Below are 19,870 nucleotides of genomic sequence, written 5' to 3'. Positions count from 1 at the left end.
GAAAGGACTGTGTTTTGTTTTACCCACTTGGTGTGAGTGCAAGTAGTCATAAACTAACAAAACTTGAGATTACTTCAAAGCAGAACATAACAAAGCCCTCTGTAGGGTTGTGTTGCCTGGGATAAAAAAGCTATAGGATCTTTGCAAATTTCTACTTTGCTGAAGAAAACAGGGTCATGAGGAAGATAGAAAGCATCCTGAAAGAGCAAACTGCCTGAGATGGGAGTGTATTTCCAGGAAGATACTCTACACTTTTCTCTTTCCTTTCCCCACCTATTGTGTGGAGTTTTGCAAAAGATTGCTTGCTGAAGTTGGAACGCATCCTTGTGGAAGCAGTTGCTGCTCTGTTAAATCCAGTCAGGATTTGTCAGCTTCGTCCCTTATCCTTTGCTACACTTTTGCATTTGGTTTGGGATTTTTCTTGAGGAGTCTGAGAGCGGTTTTCTGCGGATTCACACGCAAGCAGTAGAGCGAGCGAAATCACTGGAATCACTGTGCTGCCCTGCCCGGGAGAAAGCGGGAGGAGCGATCTCCGAGCAGGAGCTGCATCCGCGCGTCCTGGCAGCACGTGGGAGATGCTCGCTCTCTGCCTGCTCGCTGCTCCTTCTGCTCCTGCCAACACAAAAACAGTTAGGTCATTTCTAGCTCTCCTTCCTGTGTGTAGAGGGGGAAAGAGGTACCAGCTTTGTGGACATGTAGGCATTCTTAAGGAGTATATTAGGACTTTTTAGATTTCTAATAGCAAATGAAATGGCAAAATCTCAAATGTGTCCATGATCTCTTATGCTGGTTCTGTGTGATTCCTCTCTCGGTCAAGCAAAGCTTTAGTCAATTATATTTTTCCCCCATGGCTAATTGCGGTACAGAAAAAATGAAGAAAAAAAAAAGGGTGTCTCACTATTGCCATAAATTGAGGTGCACAACAGGACTGTACCTGTTTCGTACTTAGTTTGCCATTTTCTTTTGCTGTTTGTGAATGTGACAGGGAAACTAGTAATTTTAAGGTGGCATTTCTTCCTCGTTCTTCTCCTTTCCTTCTCCTTTTCAGAATGTTCAAGTTATTTCTGTGCTACAAATGTTGGCTGGCTAAAGTTTTAAATTGTATCAAACTTTTTCAGTCCCTTGAAGTCACAAGGGGAAGGAAAAAACCCAGTGCCAAACCTTGTGCTAGTCCTCAGCATGATGATGATGAAGAGATGATGCTAGATGACTAAAAGCACAGATTGCTTTTTGTTTGGTCCATCTTTTGTGTATTGAGCAGTAGAGAAGATTTTCAGAAGGATTTCCTTCTGAAATGAAATGTGAGGTGGTAGTTTTGTTAAACTTCCTTATGTGTTTCTGGAAAGAACTTCCTCCCCTCCAGCCCCCTTCTCACCAGTGGATGTACCCTGTTCAGTGGGAGCACTGATGGCCAAACTTGGGTGTGGGGCTGGGATGAGACCTGCTATTGGTATGGGGGCTGTTGGGCTCGGATCCTTCTGTGAACGGTGCTCCTTGCTATGAAACTCATGAATTTTAATTTGAATCTACAAGTGTGAGAGAGTAATGGCACAGCACGGTTTGAAGCACATTGAATCGTGTATTGGCTGCCAATTTTGTGGTTTGGGGTTTTGCTGTATTAAAATTGCCCAGTATTTTTAATGTTGTATGAACATCCCCTTTTATGTTCTACCTCAGGACCCAAGTTCCAGGTTGCAGTGAGATTATTTTGATGTTTCAGAGCAGTATATGGCTACTTTAGGGTGACTGTTTTGCAGCAGCATCACTGGCTGAGATCATGGTCTAAGGGAAACTTTGTAGGCTTGAAGGAAATTTTCTGCGCTCCCTATCACAGTGAGGCAGTTCCTGACTTTCCCTGCTTTACTGAAAATGAAACCTTAACAGGGTTGTGTGTGGTTTGGGTTTTCGTTCTCCCTTCCTTGCCTATTTATATGATCAAATTCTGAAATCTGCTCCTACTTGCTTGAGAGGGAGTGAAAACAGCTGAGAAATGCTACAAAACTAAGACCTGATTCTGTTTTCTGGCCAAATCTTGTTTGTTGCTTGATCCATGGTTGCTGCAGTGTTGGGGATGACACCTCTACATGAGGAGCAGTTTGGGCAAGTGGCTTTGTGCTGTAACCTCTGCTTGTGCCTTGTAAAAAGCCTGTTGGGAAGAGCATTTCAAGATGTAAAACACTCACTGCAGGCCTGGGTAGGTGGTGGTGTTAGGGAAAGGAGTGTATTTTAAAAGGATTTGGGGGCGAAAATGAAAGCTTTTGATTTTATTGCTAGACAGGAACATCTCTAAAACTTGTTTTGCTTGAAGACTTCACTGGCTTGTATAAATTTAACTGTTATAAAAAATCTGTAAAATGTTAAGCATTTTTTTCTGAGAGAGGCCATTACTGAGCAATTAAAATGTGAGGTAGAACTAAGTGTTTGAACACAAGACACTTATTTTAGCTGCTTTGGTGTACCATAGTGCAGTTGAGACCTTCTAAGTCTCGACTGCTCTCTCTTGTCCCCTCTCCCTTCCCCGGAGCTCCTCAGGATGGTCAGACTGACCCTACCAGCTCAACATACCTGAGCCTAGCCGAAACTGTGTTAATCTACACATTCTTGTAAATCCCAAGGGGTTTGTGGCATCTCTGGCATTTATTTGTTCTCTCACTTTGGGGGAAGGGAGAAGACAAAGGACTTGGCTGTGAAGGCAGCCAGCACACTGCCAGGCTTTGCAGTAGCACTTCAAAGTGAATGTTTTGTTTAGTAGATAAGTGAAAACTGATGTAAATTTGGGGTGAAGATAAAATAAATGTACTGATCCTTACCCTCTCATCCCAATAAGGAATTAAGAATGTTAGTCATCTAAATATTAGAAAATAGTCCATAATTAGATTAATGAAAAGCTTAATATTAAAACAAATGTATTTATTAAAGTTTATATTCCTTATCTTGAAGGATTGTGACATCGTGATGTATTGTTTTGGTGAATTATAAAAAAAAGAAAATAACAACAAAAAACTCTTAAAGTGTGTAAAGGAGAACCCAGCACAAATACATGGGATCATCACACCCATTTATAATAGTGAATTAGATACTGAAGGCCTTAAAGCTAAAATAGAAATACTCTTCAAGAAAAGTGGAGGCTTCATGAAATGTAACAGCTGTCAAATGTGTAGCAAGTATTTCAATAACAGTTCTTTGGACTTGAAATGGTTTTGACCTGACATTCCCCCCTCGGCGATCTGTTGGTTTTTTTTCAATTCTGTATTTGGTTTTGCCCCTTTTAGTATGACAGATGCTTAAATGTATGACACTGCTATGTATAGTCTATCTTGCAATAATGTTTTCTCTGGGTTTTTTTTAAAAACTATTTTCTTTAATTTATCTGCAGGAGTCGGAAGCTTCAGATCAGGAATATCCCGCCTCACTTGCAGTGGGAGGTAGGAAGTTACTTAAAAAAATTTTATTTTTGCTTAAAAACTATGCTTCTGTTTCTCTCTTTATCCACAGGACTTTTCCCCTTCCCCCACCTTTCACTTGCTTCGCACACACCACCCATTCTGTTCTGGGGAAAAATCCTTTGGAAGAGGGAACAATAGAGCCTTCTAAGCAATTCAGATAACTGCCTTCATTTCTGTTTTCCAAGTTAACCATAAAAAATGTTGAAATGGATTCCTTGGTGAATGCCGACTTCCTGATGCAGTCGCTCTCTTTGACTGAAAGCTCATCCATTTTGGACTTTGCTGGTGTTTGGTGTATGAGCAAACTTAATAAAAGTTCTTATTTAAATACTTGGTCAAAAGCCTTTACAGAAGCAGAAATTCAGGTCCTTTTTTGGGTGTGGGGCTTTTTGGGGGCTTTTGTTTTCCTTGCTCCTCTGTATTGGTGGCATGATGGCAAATTGTTTGTTCACAGTATTCTGATTATTGGCTCTCACCAGTATAATATGTACTTGCTATTTACACTCCACAAATAGTGTTCTAATTTTTGCAGTAGATTGCCAACTGTGAGAACAGATAAGTTTTCTTTGCTGTTTTTCTGCCTAATATATGTTTAAATGTTTTTTCATATTTTATTAGTGTTAAGTCATCCTCTTGCCTGAGGGAATGTAGGGGGTGGTGGTTTTGGGGATAAAGCTCCGGTAGCATTGTTCTCCAGTGGGTTTGGTCTGTTGCCTTCATCTGACTTTCCATCTGCAGCTACTTCTTTGTTTGCTCTGCCTGATTGCCTCCTAGCTTTGAAGGAAAATGGAGGCATTGGTCTGTTGAATCAAGGCTGTCACCCACAGGGTCTCTGTCAGGTATCACACCTCTCATTGCTCCAGCCTGCCTTTCTGCTGCCAGCTGTCCACATGAGCTTTTCCTCTGCACTTCCCAAGCCTTGCATATCCCTCAGCTTAACAGTATCCACTTGATATCTCTTATTTCAATTTCATAACTGCTTTTTTATGTCAAACTTCTGGGAAGCATAGTAATAGAAATGGTTGAGGCTGACTAATTTGAAGATTAACTTATTTTTTGGTGCAAAATTCCTCTGAGGATTTTGTGTAGGAATAGTAAGTATCAGAGCAGAGGCATACAACTCAGAGATGTGAATAAAGAGATGTTTAAGAGAAGTGCTGTTGAGCAGAGTACTTAAAAGTGCTTCTACCTGCTCAGGACTCCTTACACACGCAGCTAATACTGCTTGTATATTACAGGTATCTACCCTGCTTCCCATCTGATTTCTGACTTAAATGATCCCTCTTCTCCATTGTTGCAGTTTCTGTCATGACATCTGGTCTCAGACAGATATTTTCTCTGCCCATTTTTTAAAAACACTTTGTCTTCCCAAAGTTCCCAAGGAAGAGTCAAAATTGTCCCTGTTAAAATCATCTCAGCATTGCCTACATGCTCTAAAGTTACTTTTACAGTCCTGATCCTTTAAACATGGAATTTATAGACCCAAAAGTTTCTACAATAATTTTTTTTGCATTCTTTTGCAACATCAGGGTTGCCTGGCAAGTACAGTTTGTCCCCTAACTTTCTAAAGCTTTTCTTTGTAAGTGCTGGTGGTCTGGCACCTCTGCACTTCAGCAGGTAAGCTTTGTCTGTCCTTAAAACAGTGCTGACAAAGTACAGCGACTGGTGATCAAATTCATCAGGGAATTGTCTTATGTCAGTTTACCTTGGGTTCTGATATCTTTTTTTGGTGTTAAAGTCCTTGAAAAAAATTCTTTTGAACTCTGTAAGAAGGTTTTTGATGATTCCCCCTTAAAACAAGTCTTTCTTAGTGGGGAGAGTAGAAATATATGTGTTCAGAGAGGTATTTATATTGAAGCAATGTTCCTGCAGAATATTTTCTGAGTGGATGGTATACGAGTGTGCATGTGTAGCAGCTGGAGTGATTTTACTTAGATTGTGTTTTATAGTCCCTCTGTGCCAATTCCTTTGCCTCATCACCCCTTTGTTAATTGCTTGAATCAAGACTGACTTCCAATAGGTGTGAAATCCTTAAAACCACAGCAAAACAATTGATGAAAGAGGTCTCTAGGTTAGTTAGTCCAGCCCTCATATATGTTCCATACTGAAATCCAAAACACACTTTGTACTCTGCAACGTCTTTTCTTTTACTGTGACACAGGATCTGTGAAAAGAACAGCAGATCTATGTTCTTGTGAACAGTTTTTCCCCTGGTATAGCCACTATTCAGAAGGCTATAGTGCCATTCTTTGCAAAAGCCCTAGTAACTGTCTTGTTTTAATTTTTCTTCTTTATGAAAACAAGCTCTTTATAAAAAGCCCATGGAAGTGCCCCTAGAAGTCAGTGTGGAATAAATTAGGTCTTAAAAGGAGGGCATCTATAACATTCTTCAATACAGCAATTCTGAAACAGTTTGGTAGCAGCTCCCACTTCTGATCACCACAGATGAGTTTGCCTCCTGGTTTCCAAAACCAGAAAAATTTTCAGGAAATATTGAAGGTTAATTTGAACTGAGAGTGTTTTGAGATCCATCACCTGAGGAAGGTGCCCCACTGTTGATATAGGTCCTTTGTTCTCCATGTAGGTAGAAGCTGGCATTTGAGATTAGTGAACTGCTGGAGTAAATCTGCTTCTAGTGAAAACCTAGAAACTGTTCCACTGGTGTACCCTCTTATCTTTCTAAGAGATATGCATGTCTATTTAGTCAAATTTAGTGCCTTTAGTAGAAGAGAGGAGAGAAAACATTGAACTTTAGTGATAAGGAAATTTTGACTTCCCCTTGGACATAACTGCATGTCCCAAAAACTCGTGGTAAGACACTTGGCCCACAGCTATTCCATATAGATTGGGAAACAGTGGGTATAAATGGCCACAGAGTAACAGGCATTTATTAGCAAGACTTGTCAGGAATGAAGTCCTGAAATTCAGAGTAACTATTTGCTTTTCTGGTTGCCTCTTTTGACAAAAATATTCCAACTAGTGCTGTCCTTCACAGAGGTTGACATTACTGATTAAAATACTGACTCTTAAAATCAGCCATAGCAATTGGGCTTGTTTCCTCTGTGTACAACCTCACTATGCACTTATCAGACCATCATGGTATAAGCAAAAAAGGTAAGATAACCCTTTTAGACCATATTCAGAGCTAAGTGGTGGAGAAAAGGGCAGATAATGAACTGCTATAATCTGCTGAGTTACTACTTTGAAGCAAAACCATAAGGTTGCCATCCTGAAGAGCTCACTTGAAAAGTGCAGCTGTAAAAGATAAAATTCTAATTTATTCCAAGTCATTCAAGGTTAAGTTTGTACAAAACTTGTCTGGTAATTAATTTGAACTTCACAAGATTTTTGGCAAGGTTCTGTAGGTTTCTGTATGTGTGGGTTGGGTACTCTTGTGCTCCTTGCCCAGATAGGAGAAACTGGAGGTGGAGGGAAGACAGCATCTCTGTATGAGCTAAGAAAATTTAGAAGTTGCCCTAGACTGCAGTTGCAGTCTGGACTGATAGAGGATTAGCCAGGGTCAAGTTTTCTACTCATCCAAGAGTTCACTTGCATCTTGCCCCTGCCCTCACTGGGCTGTCTCTGAGGATTCTGGATCGGGGACCAGTTCCATAGGTCCATCATGACTTCTGCATGAATAATCTTCCTTTTCTGCTGCTTGCATATAATTTGGCTCTAGAGGTTATGGTATCCATAATTTGTAATTTGGCGAACTCATGTGTGATCAGATCTTATTGTTTAAATAAATAGTTTTATCTTGTTACAAAGTCTGTTTTGTGAAGCAAACTCTCAAACAGTTAGTGCATCATTTTTAGTGGTAATATGTGGGTAGTAGCAGTGTAATATGTAGTGGTAGTATTCTTCCCCTTTTCTGTCCTCACTCTTGAAATACAGAGCTCAGACTGATGGTAAGAATCATGACCAGTGAAGGATTTGGAAAACCTTTTTTTCCTGTTCTCCACATATACCAGTCTTATTGGAAACAAGTACCCTGGCTCTGTGGTTGCTGCAGAAAAGTAAATAGATCTTTTCTTACTCTTTCCTTAACTGCAGTCTGTAGCTGATTTGACTCCTAATTTATAATGGCAAGTACTCTCTCTCTTAGCTTGTGTGTATTCAGCACTGGAGGTGTATTTGCAAGACAAAATTATAGACCCTCTGGAAGGAGAATATAGGTATGGTGATTTAAAACTGAAGTACCTAGAGTTTGTTTCTGGTGTAATACAATGGGGATTCAAGCAGAGTTCTGAGAAGGGACTGTGCAATGCCAATCCCTTTTAATTCTCTTTCTTTTAAAACGAGCATCTATGGGTGTAGAAGATGCTTCGAGAGATTTTCTCTCCAGATATTTTTTTCCATGTTTAGTGAATAAAACACTAGAGAACAGACTTTCAGGACACAGATGGTGCCAGAAATGGCACTTGCTGGCTCAGCAGGAAGGTAGCTGTTGAAGAGTTCCCACTTATCTTCTGTGGGCTTATTTCCTTATCAGTTTGGATGGAGCAGATAAACAGATAGTGTTGATGAACTTGGTAACAAAAAAGGTAGACTAAAAGCTGAGCCTGTGAAGTGTGAACCTGTTGAGTGAGCAAAGAAATTAAAAAAAAAAAATGCTGTGAATGTGTATTCCTAGCTTTGCTGTGAGACTTGCAGGTTGCTTTTGGGGACAGAAATGTGTGGGAAGGAAGGTCTGATTTAGCTCTTCTGAAAGCAAAAGAATGTTACTAAACAGGGTTTGCTTTTCCTCACTTCTTCATTGAAATGAAAAATGAAGTCTCATAGTTATGTTGAGACCTCCAATGTTTCAGATTCCCCAAGCAGAAGTAATAATGGAAAAGGATTTCTAGAGCTGCAAAGTTGAGTCTGGGTTCTGCATCGAGATTTCTGACCAAGCAAGGAAGCTGGAGATGTCTAAAACCTATCTGCACATCTTGTAAGACATCTTTGAGTATCATTAAAAGAATAGAGGCTGATTCTCACTGGGCAAATGTTTGTAAGTCTTACAGTGCACTGAGTAACTGTCCTGAGGATCTGTAGTAGCTTGTATTGCTGCTTTGAATAAAGCTCTGTGGGGTGGATTTATTGTTCTTCAGAGATGCAGTGTAAAAACTAATTTTGATGAAGGACACCTGCTTAAGATGCAGGATGTGAAGAGGATGGGTGGGGATCTTGTGGGTTTTTGAAGAGGAAAACCAATGAAACTATAGCAATTAAGAATAAGTTATGATTATATAAAGCCGATATTTCTCATAAAACAAAGATGGAAATAAGAGTTGCAGGAATGAGCTGTAAGTAAAATGAAAAGAACCCTAGAAGTAACGTGACTCAACAGTAAAGATGTATACAATATATTGAAATAGGGTCTCTCACCTCAAGCTTCCTCTAAGAATCCTAACTTGATGTAGTGCTATAAAAATAACGTTTAGCTATAAAAACGCTAGCAGAAAGCTAAGCATGCACAAATCTGCTCCTGCCTGCTAGGTCTGGGAATCTCTGGTAGGGATCTTTGAGAAGGAAACAGAAAACAGTGTGTGCTACATCAGGCACTAAGCTGTATTTCTTGTCAATTTGTACTTGTCCTACTCAGCAGGTGAATGAAGAACATGTTGTTCTGCTTTCTGCAGCAGTCTTTTACATATTGGAAGACCTATGATGCTTTGGGAGGGTTAAGGAGGGAGTTTAAGTTCCTTCAACTTATTCTCAAGACTCTTATTTCTAGGCTATTGATGTGAAGTCTCTTAGCTGGGAATGTCCCATGAGGCTTCTCCGGAGTAATTTCTGTAGTTTAGGATTGCTTTGGCACTTGGCCCCAGGTATATTGTCACTCTATTTCAGCTTTGTGCTGAAATATTGTGTTCAAATTTAGTGAGCAGGAACCTGATGCAACACTAGATGGTGTATTCCCTGCAAACCCTTTTAGTTTGAAATGGAGCCTTTTAGTTGGACAGTAGGCTGGTAATGACTGTTACCTGACAGGGATCCCAAGGTCAGCCTCTCACCTGCTGTTGCACTGTTGTCAGTGTTTGCTTTATGAGCTTGTTGTGGGACAGTGTCAAAAGCCTTTGGGAGGGAGAGTCCCTTCCTTTTCCCAGTTAATTCTGTTATAATGAGAAACTGGAGAGATTTATCAAGAATTATGTGCATCAAACAAAATTTGAATCTCAATCACAAGCTTAATTTGATTTCTTACTACAGGACAGAGGGCAGAGTAGCTTCTGGGGCAATGCAGAACCTCAGGCACTTCTTCCTCCTTGGCTTGGGTCTATACTCAGGGGAGCATGGGGGCCTGCCTTTGCTCCTCTTCTGACAAGAAGAAGAGAGGGTGGTCATCTTTCCTTTCTTATCTGACCTGGGACACGCACACTGAATTAACTGTTTTTCCTGATCCACATATATTTCCCATTATCTGGCTGGGCTTAGCTGCAGGTGAGGCAATCTGATATATGAAAGTGACCGTGGCAGACCACCCAGTTTTCCCTTCAGATGACATACTGGCTTATGTTGGGATTTTAATTGCCTGGCTTAATCATAGAGGGTGATATTTGCAGGTATATGTGAGGTAATCAACACCACTTGCAGATGTTTAAAATACAGTGAGGGAGCGGAGGTCCTGGGATAAATATGCAGTTAGCATATTTCTCACTTTGATTGATTTATTCATACAAATGTGTTGGTTACAGCAATGCCGATAATTGTCATACAATTGTTACAAACAAGGGGAAAAATCCAGTGAGGAAAGTTAATTTTCTATGAGATTTGTGCTACGGCATTTTTTCATTTAAATCAGAGTCCTATTAAAAACAATTGATAGTGATACTTTTATCAAACATCTGCCCCTCTGTAAGACTTAATGTCCTAGAAGTCCCTAATGAAGATATTTTGTTGTTCTTCTATTATAGTTGTAGGCTTAGAAAAGTCACATTGCATTAGCTAACACAAAGGTTTCTCTAGGAAACTTAGATTGTAGTAGGTTAAGTAGAGAGTAGGGAAATTAGAAGTGAGGTGGGGGTTTTGTTGCACTAAGCACCTAGAAGATAGAGAAGGTGGTCTTCCAACCAGAGGAACTAGACATAGTGTTAAAACTATTTCAGAGAAATACTACTGTTTCAGAGAAATTGGAAGACTCATGGGATCAGAGCTGGTTGACTGACCTAATTCAGAGGTGTGCAAGTTGCTCTTCTTACTCCAGGTGGCCCAGGTAATTAAGCCAAAAGAAGAGGAAGTAGATTTTGGGCTGTGCTGCAGGAAATGTGCTGTTGGGTGGATGTTCAGGAAGCCACAGGACTCATATGGCAGAGGCAAATAATTTGGCTGGGCGAGTTTTAAACTGTGATGTGAGGTGTCTCAGCTTTTTTAACCGTGATGTTGAGCCAGCTGAGTAGTACATTGCAGTGACTTCAGAGCAAGGTTTGTGAGATGCTGTGGAGGGGACAAGGACTGGAGAAAAGCTTCCACTTGGACCTGAGACTTTTAAGCTGGGCTGCACAACTTTGTGATTCAGAGAGTTGTCTACATATCTGTTTTAAGAGTGTAAGCTGCTTTTGGTTGTGATGGGCTCTAATTGTCAAAACACAGCAAACTGGTGAGTTTTAAGTGTTAAATTCCAGCTAATATGTGCATAATATTTGTCTTTTGAGACTGCTTTTATAGTCTTTTCTTACTAGTCATACTTCCCTTTCAGAATTCAATGCTAGAAATAGCCAAGTGAAGGGTATAGAAAAAGGAAGAAATGTTTCAGTGCAACTGTTTGACCAAAAACTCTCCCTCCATCCAAATTTGCTCCATTGTCCTGTGACTGAAATGAGAGAGTCTGTTCTCATTACTGGCTTTTAGTCTTCTGTGATAAAGGAAATCACAACTTTTAATCTCTTAACTTTTCAGAAGTGTTCTAATACCTAAAACAGCTGCTAGTGTGCAAGAATTTTGGCATTGTCACCATAGGGTTGCTTGGCACTGTTAAAACAATGTGTTGCTCACAATCCTAGAATAATAGTTACTTGTTTACCCTGTTACTAACAGTGACTCCATAGCTTGAGAAATCTTAACAGACATACAAAATTTTCTTGGTTCAAAACTTTTTGGGAAGCCAGCCACCAATCCTTCCTTTTTATTTGCAGTTCTAGAAAGGTGTCAGTGAAGACCTTTGTTCAAGGACTCAGTTGTTAAGGTGTTGCACTCCTTAGCTATAATTTCTACTTAAGAAGTCACTTTAATCATGATGCAACCACTTTTTGCAGCATTGTGACGTGCTTGTTATGAGAATTACAAAACCATTCATGTTGAAAGGGGTCTCAGGAGGTCTATAGCCCAACTTTTTGCTCAAATCAGCACTCTGCATTGAATTCAAGCCACATTGCTTAAGGTTTTGTCACCTCTAGGAGACCTCTAGAAATGTAACCTCTCTGAGTGACCAGTTCAGAGGATTAACTATCGTGTTGGTGAGAATTGTTTTCCTTATACCTGGTGAGGATATCAGTTGTTCCAGCTTAAGCCTGGTATCTCCTGTTCTCCCACCCTCCACCTCTGTGGAAAGCTTGGGTCTATCTTCTCAGTGACCTCTGGGGCAGGCTGTTGCTGTGCTCCCCCCAAAGCCGTCCATTTTTGGACTCAACATGGCCATTTTTCTCACTGGAGAGATGTTCCAGCCACCTTCCAGGTTCTCAATGGGTGTCTTGTACTGGAGGTCCCAAAACTGGATGAAGTATTTGCATGTGACTGGTTATCCCCTTTTACTCAGTGTTCATTAAGTTTACTCCATTCATTGCCTGTGTTCTTGTTCATGCACGTTGTTGTTGACCTTCTCTGCTGCCAGGTCACAGACACTCGTTTCTTCCCTCCAGGTAGAAAGTGGCCAGGTAAGGTACCATCCTCTGAGCCCTAATGTTATTCAGTATAGCATCATCACTGGAACTTAGCTGGATGTGGAACCTCTGCAAGCCTGTCACCTGTGTATGTAGCAGGGAAACCTACCTGGAATGGTATTGCATCTCTGCAGGTAGATCTTAGAGGTTGTATGCCATTGCTGGATAAATTTCCTTAAATACAACGATAAATCAAGCTGTTGTTCAAACCACCCTTAAGTGAGGCAGCCTGGAAATCCAGTGAGTAGTACCACCACACTGCTGGGAAGAGCTGCATTTCACTTGTAATTGCATGATCTTGTTTACCACTGGTACTCCAACAGCATAAACCCCAAACTGCTGAGGGACTGCTTGTATGGTATGTTCTGAAGCTTGCAACCTCATAGCAAAAGTCCCAAAGTATGTTTTTGGTCACAAAGTAATATACCTTTTTAATAAGAAAAAGGTACTTATCCCTGTCAAAGCTATTGACATAGTTTTTCTTTGTCTTGCTCATAGAAATTTACTGTCTCCTAATTAATTATTCATGCTGCCTGATATCCAAGTCTTCCTTAGTTTTCTCTCCGTCAAATAAGGAGTCAGTAGTTCCTACTGGTGTTGCGTCTTCTGCTGAGGTGCTGGTTTTAGATGAGAGTGCAGCCCAAAACTCCTGAAGAAATTAGACATTCATACCTTTTCTGTTGGTATGAAGCTGCTGGTAAAGCTACATGCTTTTATAAACATAAACACCCTTCAAATATTGTAAAATTGATGTGATTAAGAAAGTAGTTATTTCTGTCCCACTCTTAGGAAGTTCTGAACTAATTTCAGTTACCTGCCTTAAGAGAAGAGGCCACTAGCAGGGATTGTTGCTTTCAGACTTGCTTATTGTATAATTTGAAAAAGAACTGAAGGAAATGTATGAAAGAGTTGTTCCTCAGGCAGTAGTACAAGAAACTTTAGCTCTTGTTCATAGTAGCCAAAGGAATAGAAAAATGTTAACTTCAAGTGGCCTCAATGATTCTTAATCCACTCTACTCAGTTTATGTGTAAAGAACAGGAAATCAGCAACACTGGGTCAGAAGAGAGGTTAGTGTCCAGTCATGTAACCCACCTTTGCTGCACCTTGGGAGAGGTACAAGGGCAAGGATATAGTGATAGCTCACCAGAGCAGTCTACTGGCTTTTGGCATTTTGCAGCCCTGAAACCTACGGACCTAAAACCAGAGAGTTTGTATTTGAGAAATTAATCCAGAGTTTCTGGCAAGCATGTTGTTGAGCCATGTAAACTCCTGACATCCACAATAATACACTGCAGTGAAGTGGATTCTTAGGGCGTGTTGAAGGAAGAGCCATCCCATTTCACATGCTTTGAACTTCCACTTATCTCCCAGTTCCTGAATTGGAAGGAAGAATGAATGGAAATAGCTCTGTTAACTTTTTCTCCTTCTCTCTTTTCCTTACTGTTTTAATAGCCTTTATTCCTCAGCCCTTTCTTTTTCATGCTGAAGAGGTAGAGCCTGCTTAGCTGTTTTTTGGAAGCTGTTCCCCATTCTTTGATTATCTTTGTCCATTCTTGGAAATTTTTTATTGATTTGGAATTGAGAAACTAAATCTGTACATTATTAATTTTAGGTTTTTTCACTTCATGAAGGTAGTTGCTGTCAGACACCTCTATGTGTGTGTTAGGCTTTGCTCCTTTAAATAACAACAAACCCCTTCCCCCCCAAACCAACCAACCAATAAAAACCTGCAGTAAAACCTGTGGAAAGCTTATAAGTGGGATGGGGCTTGCTTCTTGTGTCTCAAGAGATTAGCAGACTTTTCTTTTTTGTGATGGCCATGGCAAAAATCGACATTATCAGTCAGTAGTGCAGATCCTCCTCTGGGCACACTGCTGGTTGCCAGGAAATGTTGCATTTGAATCATATGCGTACCACATGTTGACCTAACTTTATGCAACCGACTCTTTTGTGGAGGGAGGGAAACAAAATGTGATTATTTCCAAGGCTCTGGCTAGTTCCAGTCCTATTGATGCTATAACGCAATGGTAGTCAGCACATCTCTGTCTGCTCATCCTTGTGCTTAGGCATGTGGGATTTTTGCCTTGTTTGCTAGCCAAGTAGAAACTGGCTGTTGGGCTATCTCTCCAATGACCAAGTCTGTTGTGGGGCTGCTCCTGACACAAACCTATTTCATTGCTACTTGTGCAAGTTACACTGCTGGATGGCCTCTGTGCTCCCTCCCACAGTCACTGTTTTGGTTGTAACCTTGAAGTGGACCATTCAAGACTGAGGCCCCATCTGTGTCCCTTCTTGCAGCTCCCATTTGCTTTCATCCAGTGCTACAGGAAAATCTTGTCTTATTTCTTGGATGAGGGGGATAAAGGAAGAAAGTGAACTCAGCTGCAGAATCTCCTGCAGAAAAAAAGGAGACCTACAACTGAGGCAAGCAGTGAAGCTGTTGTATCAAGCACAGGAAGATGTCACAGTCTTACAGGAAGGCAAGATATACCAGCACAACCTGCAGCTGCACAATGCCATTTCACCCAGCAGCTAGTGCTCACTCCAGGAGCTGGGTGATTTGGGTACTGGCTGCTGGGCTGAGGCCTTCAAAACTTGCAATGAGGAAATGAAAGAATCGGTAGGAGGTCTCTAAGATGTAGGTGAACACCAACAGAGCCAAATCTACTGAGCAGGGGGAAGAGAGGTAAAGGTCTGTTAATTTTGTGTTATTCTGAAGTCCGAAGCTCCCTCTGATCCTGTGTCCCAAATTGGTAGCCAAGTACATGTGGGCAGGGAGGGAAGGGAATGTAACTTGAAATAGCTCCCTTATTTTCAGACATTGAGTGTTGTGGCAATCAAAAAGGGGGGATGTGACTAAAAGCCATCAAAACCACTTCCAAGCACATGCCTTTTAGTGAAGCAAATGAGCAGGATTTTTAGAATATAATGCAAACAGGAAATCACTCTGAAAACTGTAGCCCACCATTAACTTGCTGGGGGAAGGGAAGACAGATTAAAACTATCCTTGCAAACAGCTGCTTTGTTATAAGACCTAATAGGGGATTGAATGCATGTGTAAGAAATGAATCCAAATCAACACCTTTTATTGGGTGCTGGGGTTTTTTTTGTTGCTCTTAGTAATAAAATCAGGCTACTGTTATGTGAGTAGTAGATGGCCGTTCATGCAACAATTTCACTTATTTGTTCACATAGTTCCTTTACTGAACTTAGAGTTACTCAGTGTGAGCAGCAGCTAGGAGGCCAACCTCAACTATGTGTTTTGAAGTGGAGGAGTTATAATGATGTGCCAGTGGCTTCTAGGAAGGTGTTGCTCAGCCCTTTGCATTGGATTTATAATTAAACCTGTAGCCTTCATGATTGCATATAGCAACTGTTGCCCTTTTGGATGTGGTTATTAATCTGCTGCCCATTAGTGTGTGCTAGTGTTGTTGTGGAGATTCAGCAAAGTTTTGGCCTGGGCAAGTCTTACATCCTACCTTTTCTGCCCTTGTTTCCTTTTCTTGGTATGTTGTTTTCTGGTATCTCTGCTTTTCTGTCCAAATCTATAGAAATTTACAGGAACCATCCATGCAAGCTTAAGGTGAAGTGATGTGTGTTACATCCCAACTACAGGAATAGTTTTGTTTCTTCTTTTTTAGGTAGAGGACTCACGTGGACCTGCAGCATTCTCACAGGCAGTGTGGGATCAGCTCATTATCCCTAACTTTGATTTGTAGATACTGGTTTTTGCAGCCCTAATGGTTGCTGTCACAAGCTGGGATTACTTAAGTACTTTAGTGACTGCAACCTTATAGACTTGCTTGTTGCCATTTAATTTTAACCTCTTGCTAATGTTCAGTAATTAGCACGTGTGTAATCCATTGGAAGTTTGGGTTTCATACCCAGGAGGTAATCTGTTCCTGGTGGCATCCCATTTTTTCTAAACATGTCGTAGAAGAAACAGTGCAGTGGTGGGAATACTTTGTGTCTGGGATTGCAGTGGAAGTGTGCAGAGGGGATTCATGATTGGGACTCTCCCAGCCATGCAATCTTCTGTGAATTGTGATGGACTCTGAACACCTTTAGCCTATGCAGATGGCGGTATAAAAGGTATGAACATTTTGAATATGTAGTATACACACTAAAGCCAGCCTTTAGGTATCTGAGCTCACTGGCTATAGAATTCCTTCTGGGATCTAGGAGGAGGGTGGAAGGACTACAAAATATATCAGAAGAGAACATAATCTTTTGCCAGCTCAGCAGCTGTGAGGAAGAAAAAAATCAGGTGTTGCTAACTAATGTTAGAGACAAGTGCTCATGACTTCCACCACTTTGCTACATAACAGCTTCTAGTCTAAGCCAATGTCTCATGGTGCCTCTGGACACTATGGAAATGCACATGCTGCTGACCCTTTTGGGTGGCATATGTTCTAAAAGTAACTTCTGCCTTTGTAAAACAAATAGAAGTAGTCTCAAAATGGTGTCCTCACCTGACTAATGAAATATCTTAACTTGCTTCAACATGGAAGTGTGGGTTTGTTTCCAAAATAGATATAAGCTATGCAATGCTTTGTTTCAGCTTGTCAAAGTGATCTTGCAGCTTCCCCGGGATGCATGAGGCATTGATGTGCTTGCAACTGCCCTGTGTGCCTTCCTGTTTAAAGTCTTTTTTTTTGCAGGCAATCACCTCCTCCATCCTTTTGGAACGTTACTGTCTGCAAAGCAAAGACAGGAACAACTTATTTTGTTCTTGCAGTAGGAATACTTGATTTTCTGAGATTGTGTGTCAACAGTTTCAACTAATTTGCCATAACCAACCTGTTTTTTGGCCACCCTCGTGTTCCATTGTTCATGTTTCCATGGAGTGGCTGTTAATTTCTCCACCATTTAGACAGTGAAGTAATGCAGCCTCACAGAGGTGAGGCAAGGAATGGGTCATTGGGACTGCAGTGTGTAAGAGGTGTTAGAGTTGCAGCCTCCAGCATCCTGGGATTACATTGACTACTCTGCATTGCTCCCCATTCTTCAGCTGGCATTCTCTTCGAGCTTTGTGGGATTAAAAGCATTGCCTCCTACATGTAACTTGTAAGAAGTCTTTCTGCTTGGCAAGGAAGGTACAATGATGTCTTTTGCTTGCGTTTTTGATGCAATGAGACCACCTGTTTTAGTAGCTGATGGGAACTTCCCAAATGCAGGGAGGACCTGCTAACCTTGAGATTAAGGAGCAAACTCATCAGGTCTGTTTGGTCAGATGATCTTTGCTGTGCTGGGGTGATGGCAAACTTGAAAATCTCTTCCTGGCAATGCCAGGCTGCTGATGCAAAACTTCTTGGAGCTGACCCCAGGATTCTGCAAGGCAGGAGGTGTTTGTGCTGGGCTGGGGGGCAGCAGGTTGGTGGTGGTAGAGCACAGGAGTGTCTGTTGGACATCCCTGCTGCTGCTCCTGAAGCCCAGCCCTTGCAGTGCTTGGCACCAGGAAGGGTCCCCACATGCACTACCCTGCTAATGTGATCACAGACATGGAACTCTGCAGTGTTAAAGGCCTTAAAAATATTTTAAATAAACATGAACACCACAAGATCAAATATGTAACTGAAAAGACCACAGAGCTTCTGACTTGCAGCAGAATTTGCCCCTGCAAGAGAAGCAGGTGGTACAGGTTGTGTGAAAAGGTGGAGTGGAAGTAAAATAATATACTGTTTTCTGTACTGACTCAAAAAACCCCCATCATATTTGAGCAGGCTGTAGACTATCCTGTAACTAGTAGAGTGAAAAATCTTCATGGTGCAGTGGCATTTGACAGATTTTCTCTTCAGATTTCTAGTTTTAGTGGAAGTAAGTACAACCAGAAATTATCAACAGCTGTTCCAGCAGAACTTTGACTATTTTCTACTCTGTATGTGGTAGAAAATATGATCTTTCCTGCCTTCTTATATCTAACCAAGTTCATGTGATTGGGTTTGGGACAGAAGAAATTTCCATTTTGCAAGAGAAAAAGTTGCCTTCAGTCTGAATGGGAAATTTTCAATTAACAATGATAAAGCTAATGTCTAAAGCATAAGAGCAGGTACTGCTGACTTCTGCCAGAGAGATCTGTGTGTGGGGGAAACCCCTAAAAAGCCCTACTGACTTCTGCAGCGTGTTGACTTGGTTCACTGTCACTTCTTCGTGTCATGGCAAAAGCTTCTTAGTTGTAAATGTTAAAAGTTTGAAGATTTCTTTTTTTTAAGTGTGGAAAAAGGAATACTTCTCAAGAGTGTTTATCTTTTGTCATCTAATTAGGGCAGATAAAGGTACACGCTTTCACAGGAGTTCTCTCATTCAGGCAATGGTAAATTTACAATCAAGTGAGGGATCATTTGAATACTAAGTTTCAGGAAATTGATATCACATTTAATTTGTGTCTAGGATGTTAATTATAGATATTGAATATTAGTTCTGCTTTTCTTTTTGACATCTTAAACTTGGCAAAAGAAAAATGTAGATTTATAAAAAGGTTGAAAATTCAAGTCTCTAGCTGAGTTCTAACATCTCATGCACAGTTACTTAAACTTTAAAAAATACTTTTAAATAGATCTTCCCAGACTGCTAGGCTGATGCCAGATGAACAGTTTTGGGGTATTTCTATAAATCAGCAAAGGAAAATTTTACCATGAGCTGAATCCCAATTTTTGTCTGCAAAGAAGAAAAGTTAAAAAATAAAACCCAAATAATCCAACAACAACCACAAACCCAGCCTTTTCTCTGTTTGTATTTACAACCTTCTAATAAGCATTTTCATAACCTTACCTGAAAAAAAATCCCCATTGTGGTTGTCCATGAATTATTCTCTCATTTGAAGTCCCCGTCTTCCTCCTCGCAAAGTATTTGCTTTTCACCACTTTGGTTTCTTTCTCTGGGTTGAGCAAAAAGTGAGCTAAAAAAAAAAAGCTTCTGTTATCTTACCTGCCTGGTAACCTTTCTGATGCTGGTGCTGGCAGGAAAGTGTAGGTGCTGTGAGCCATCCTGGTGCACCCTGGGGTGTGTTTTTTCAGCAGGCAGTTTACACGATGGCTTTGTAGCCTTGCAAACTATTGGGTGAGGCTTCATACCCAGAGACTTACTGCCCCAAAAGGAGACTCCTAGCCTGTGAGCTAAGGGTCTTGTCCTTTTTGTCAAATAACACTGCTCTGCAATTCCCTTTTTCTTTCATTTCAGCTAACTGTTGGAGGAAGTTGCTTTTTATTTTCTTGACTCCCACCTCCTGGTCCTCCATGCTCTGATCACAGCAGCTACATGGTAACATCCTTATGCTGTATTCCAGGGGTGCTAGAGGGCCTCCTGGGATTTTTAGGACACACAGCTTACCTGGGCCTTTTGCTTCCCTCAAATATCAGGACAGGGTGGGGACAGAGGGCATCCTATCCTGCTTCCCAGGGAGCAGTGCCTGGTTACATTGGTATGGACAAGGTCTTTTATGAGCTTGAACTAAAGAGTTTTGAATCTCTGTATGTGGATTTTTTCCAGTTTTTGTGTTGTCCTGGTGCTGAAGATGTCATTCTTTCCAAATCATTTGATAGCCAAAATTTGGAGGATACAGA

General features: G+C 40.9%; 1 protein-coding gene across 1 annotated transcript in view; it reads left to right on the top strand.

Moving 5' to 3' along the window:
- Positions 1-19,870, top strand: part of IGF2BP3 (insulin like growth factor 2 mRNA binding protein 3) — a 112,362-nt gene that overhangs the window by 21,275 nt on the left and 71,217 nt on the right. The window contains exon 4 of the mRNA XM_041466731.1: positions 3,377-3,425. Within this exon, the coding sequence (XP_041322665.1) occupies positions 3,377-3,425 (49 nt within the window). The remainder of the gene's footprint in view (positions 1-3,376; positions 3,426-19,870) is intronic.

Source organism: Pyrgilauda ruficollis, unplaced genomic scaffold, assembly GCF_017590135.1.
Source record: "Pyrgilauda ruficollis isolate IOZ18807 unplaced genomic scaffold, ASM1759013v1 scaffold2, whole genome shotgun sequence".
Lineage (NCBI taxonomy): Eukaryota > Metazoa > Chordata > Aves > Passeriformes > Passeridae > Pyrgilauda > Pyrgilauda ruficollis.
The sequence above is the reverse complement of the archived record's forward strand: the minus strand, read 5'-3'. Positions and strand labels throughout refer to the sequence as shown.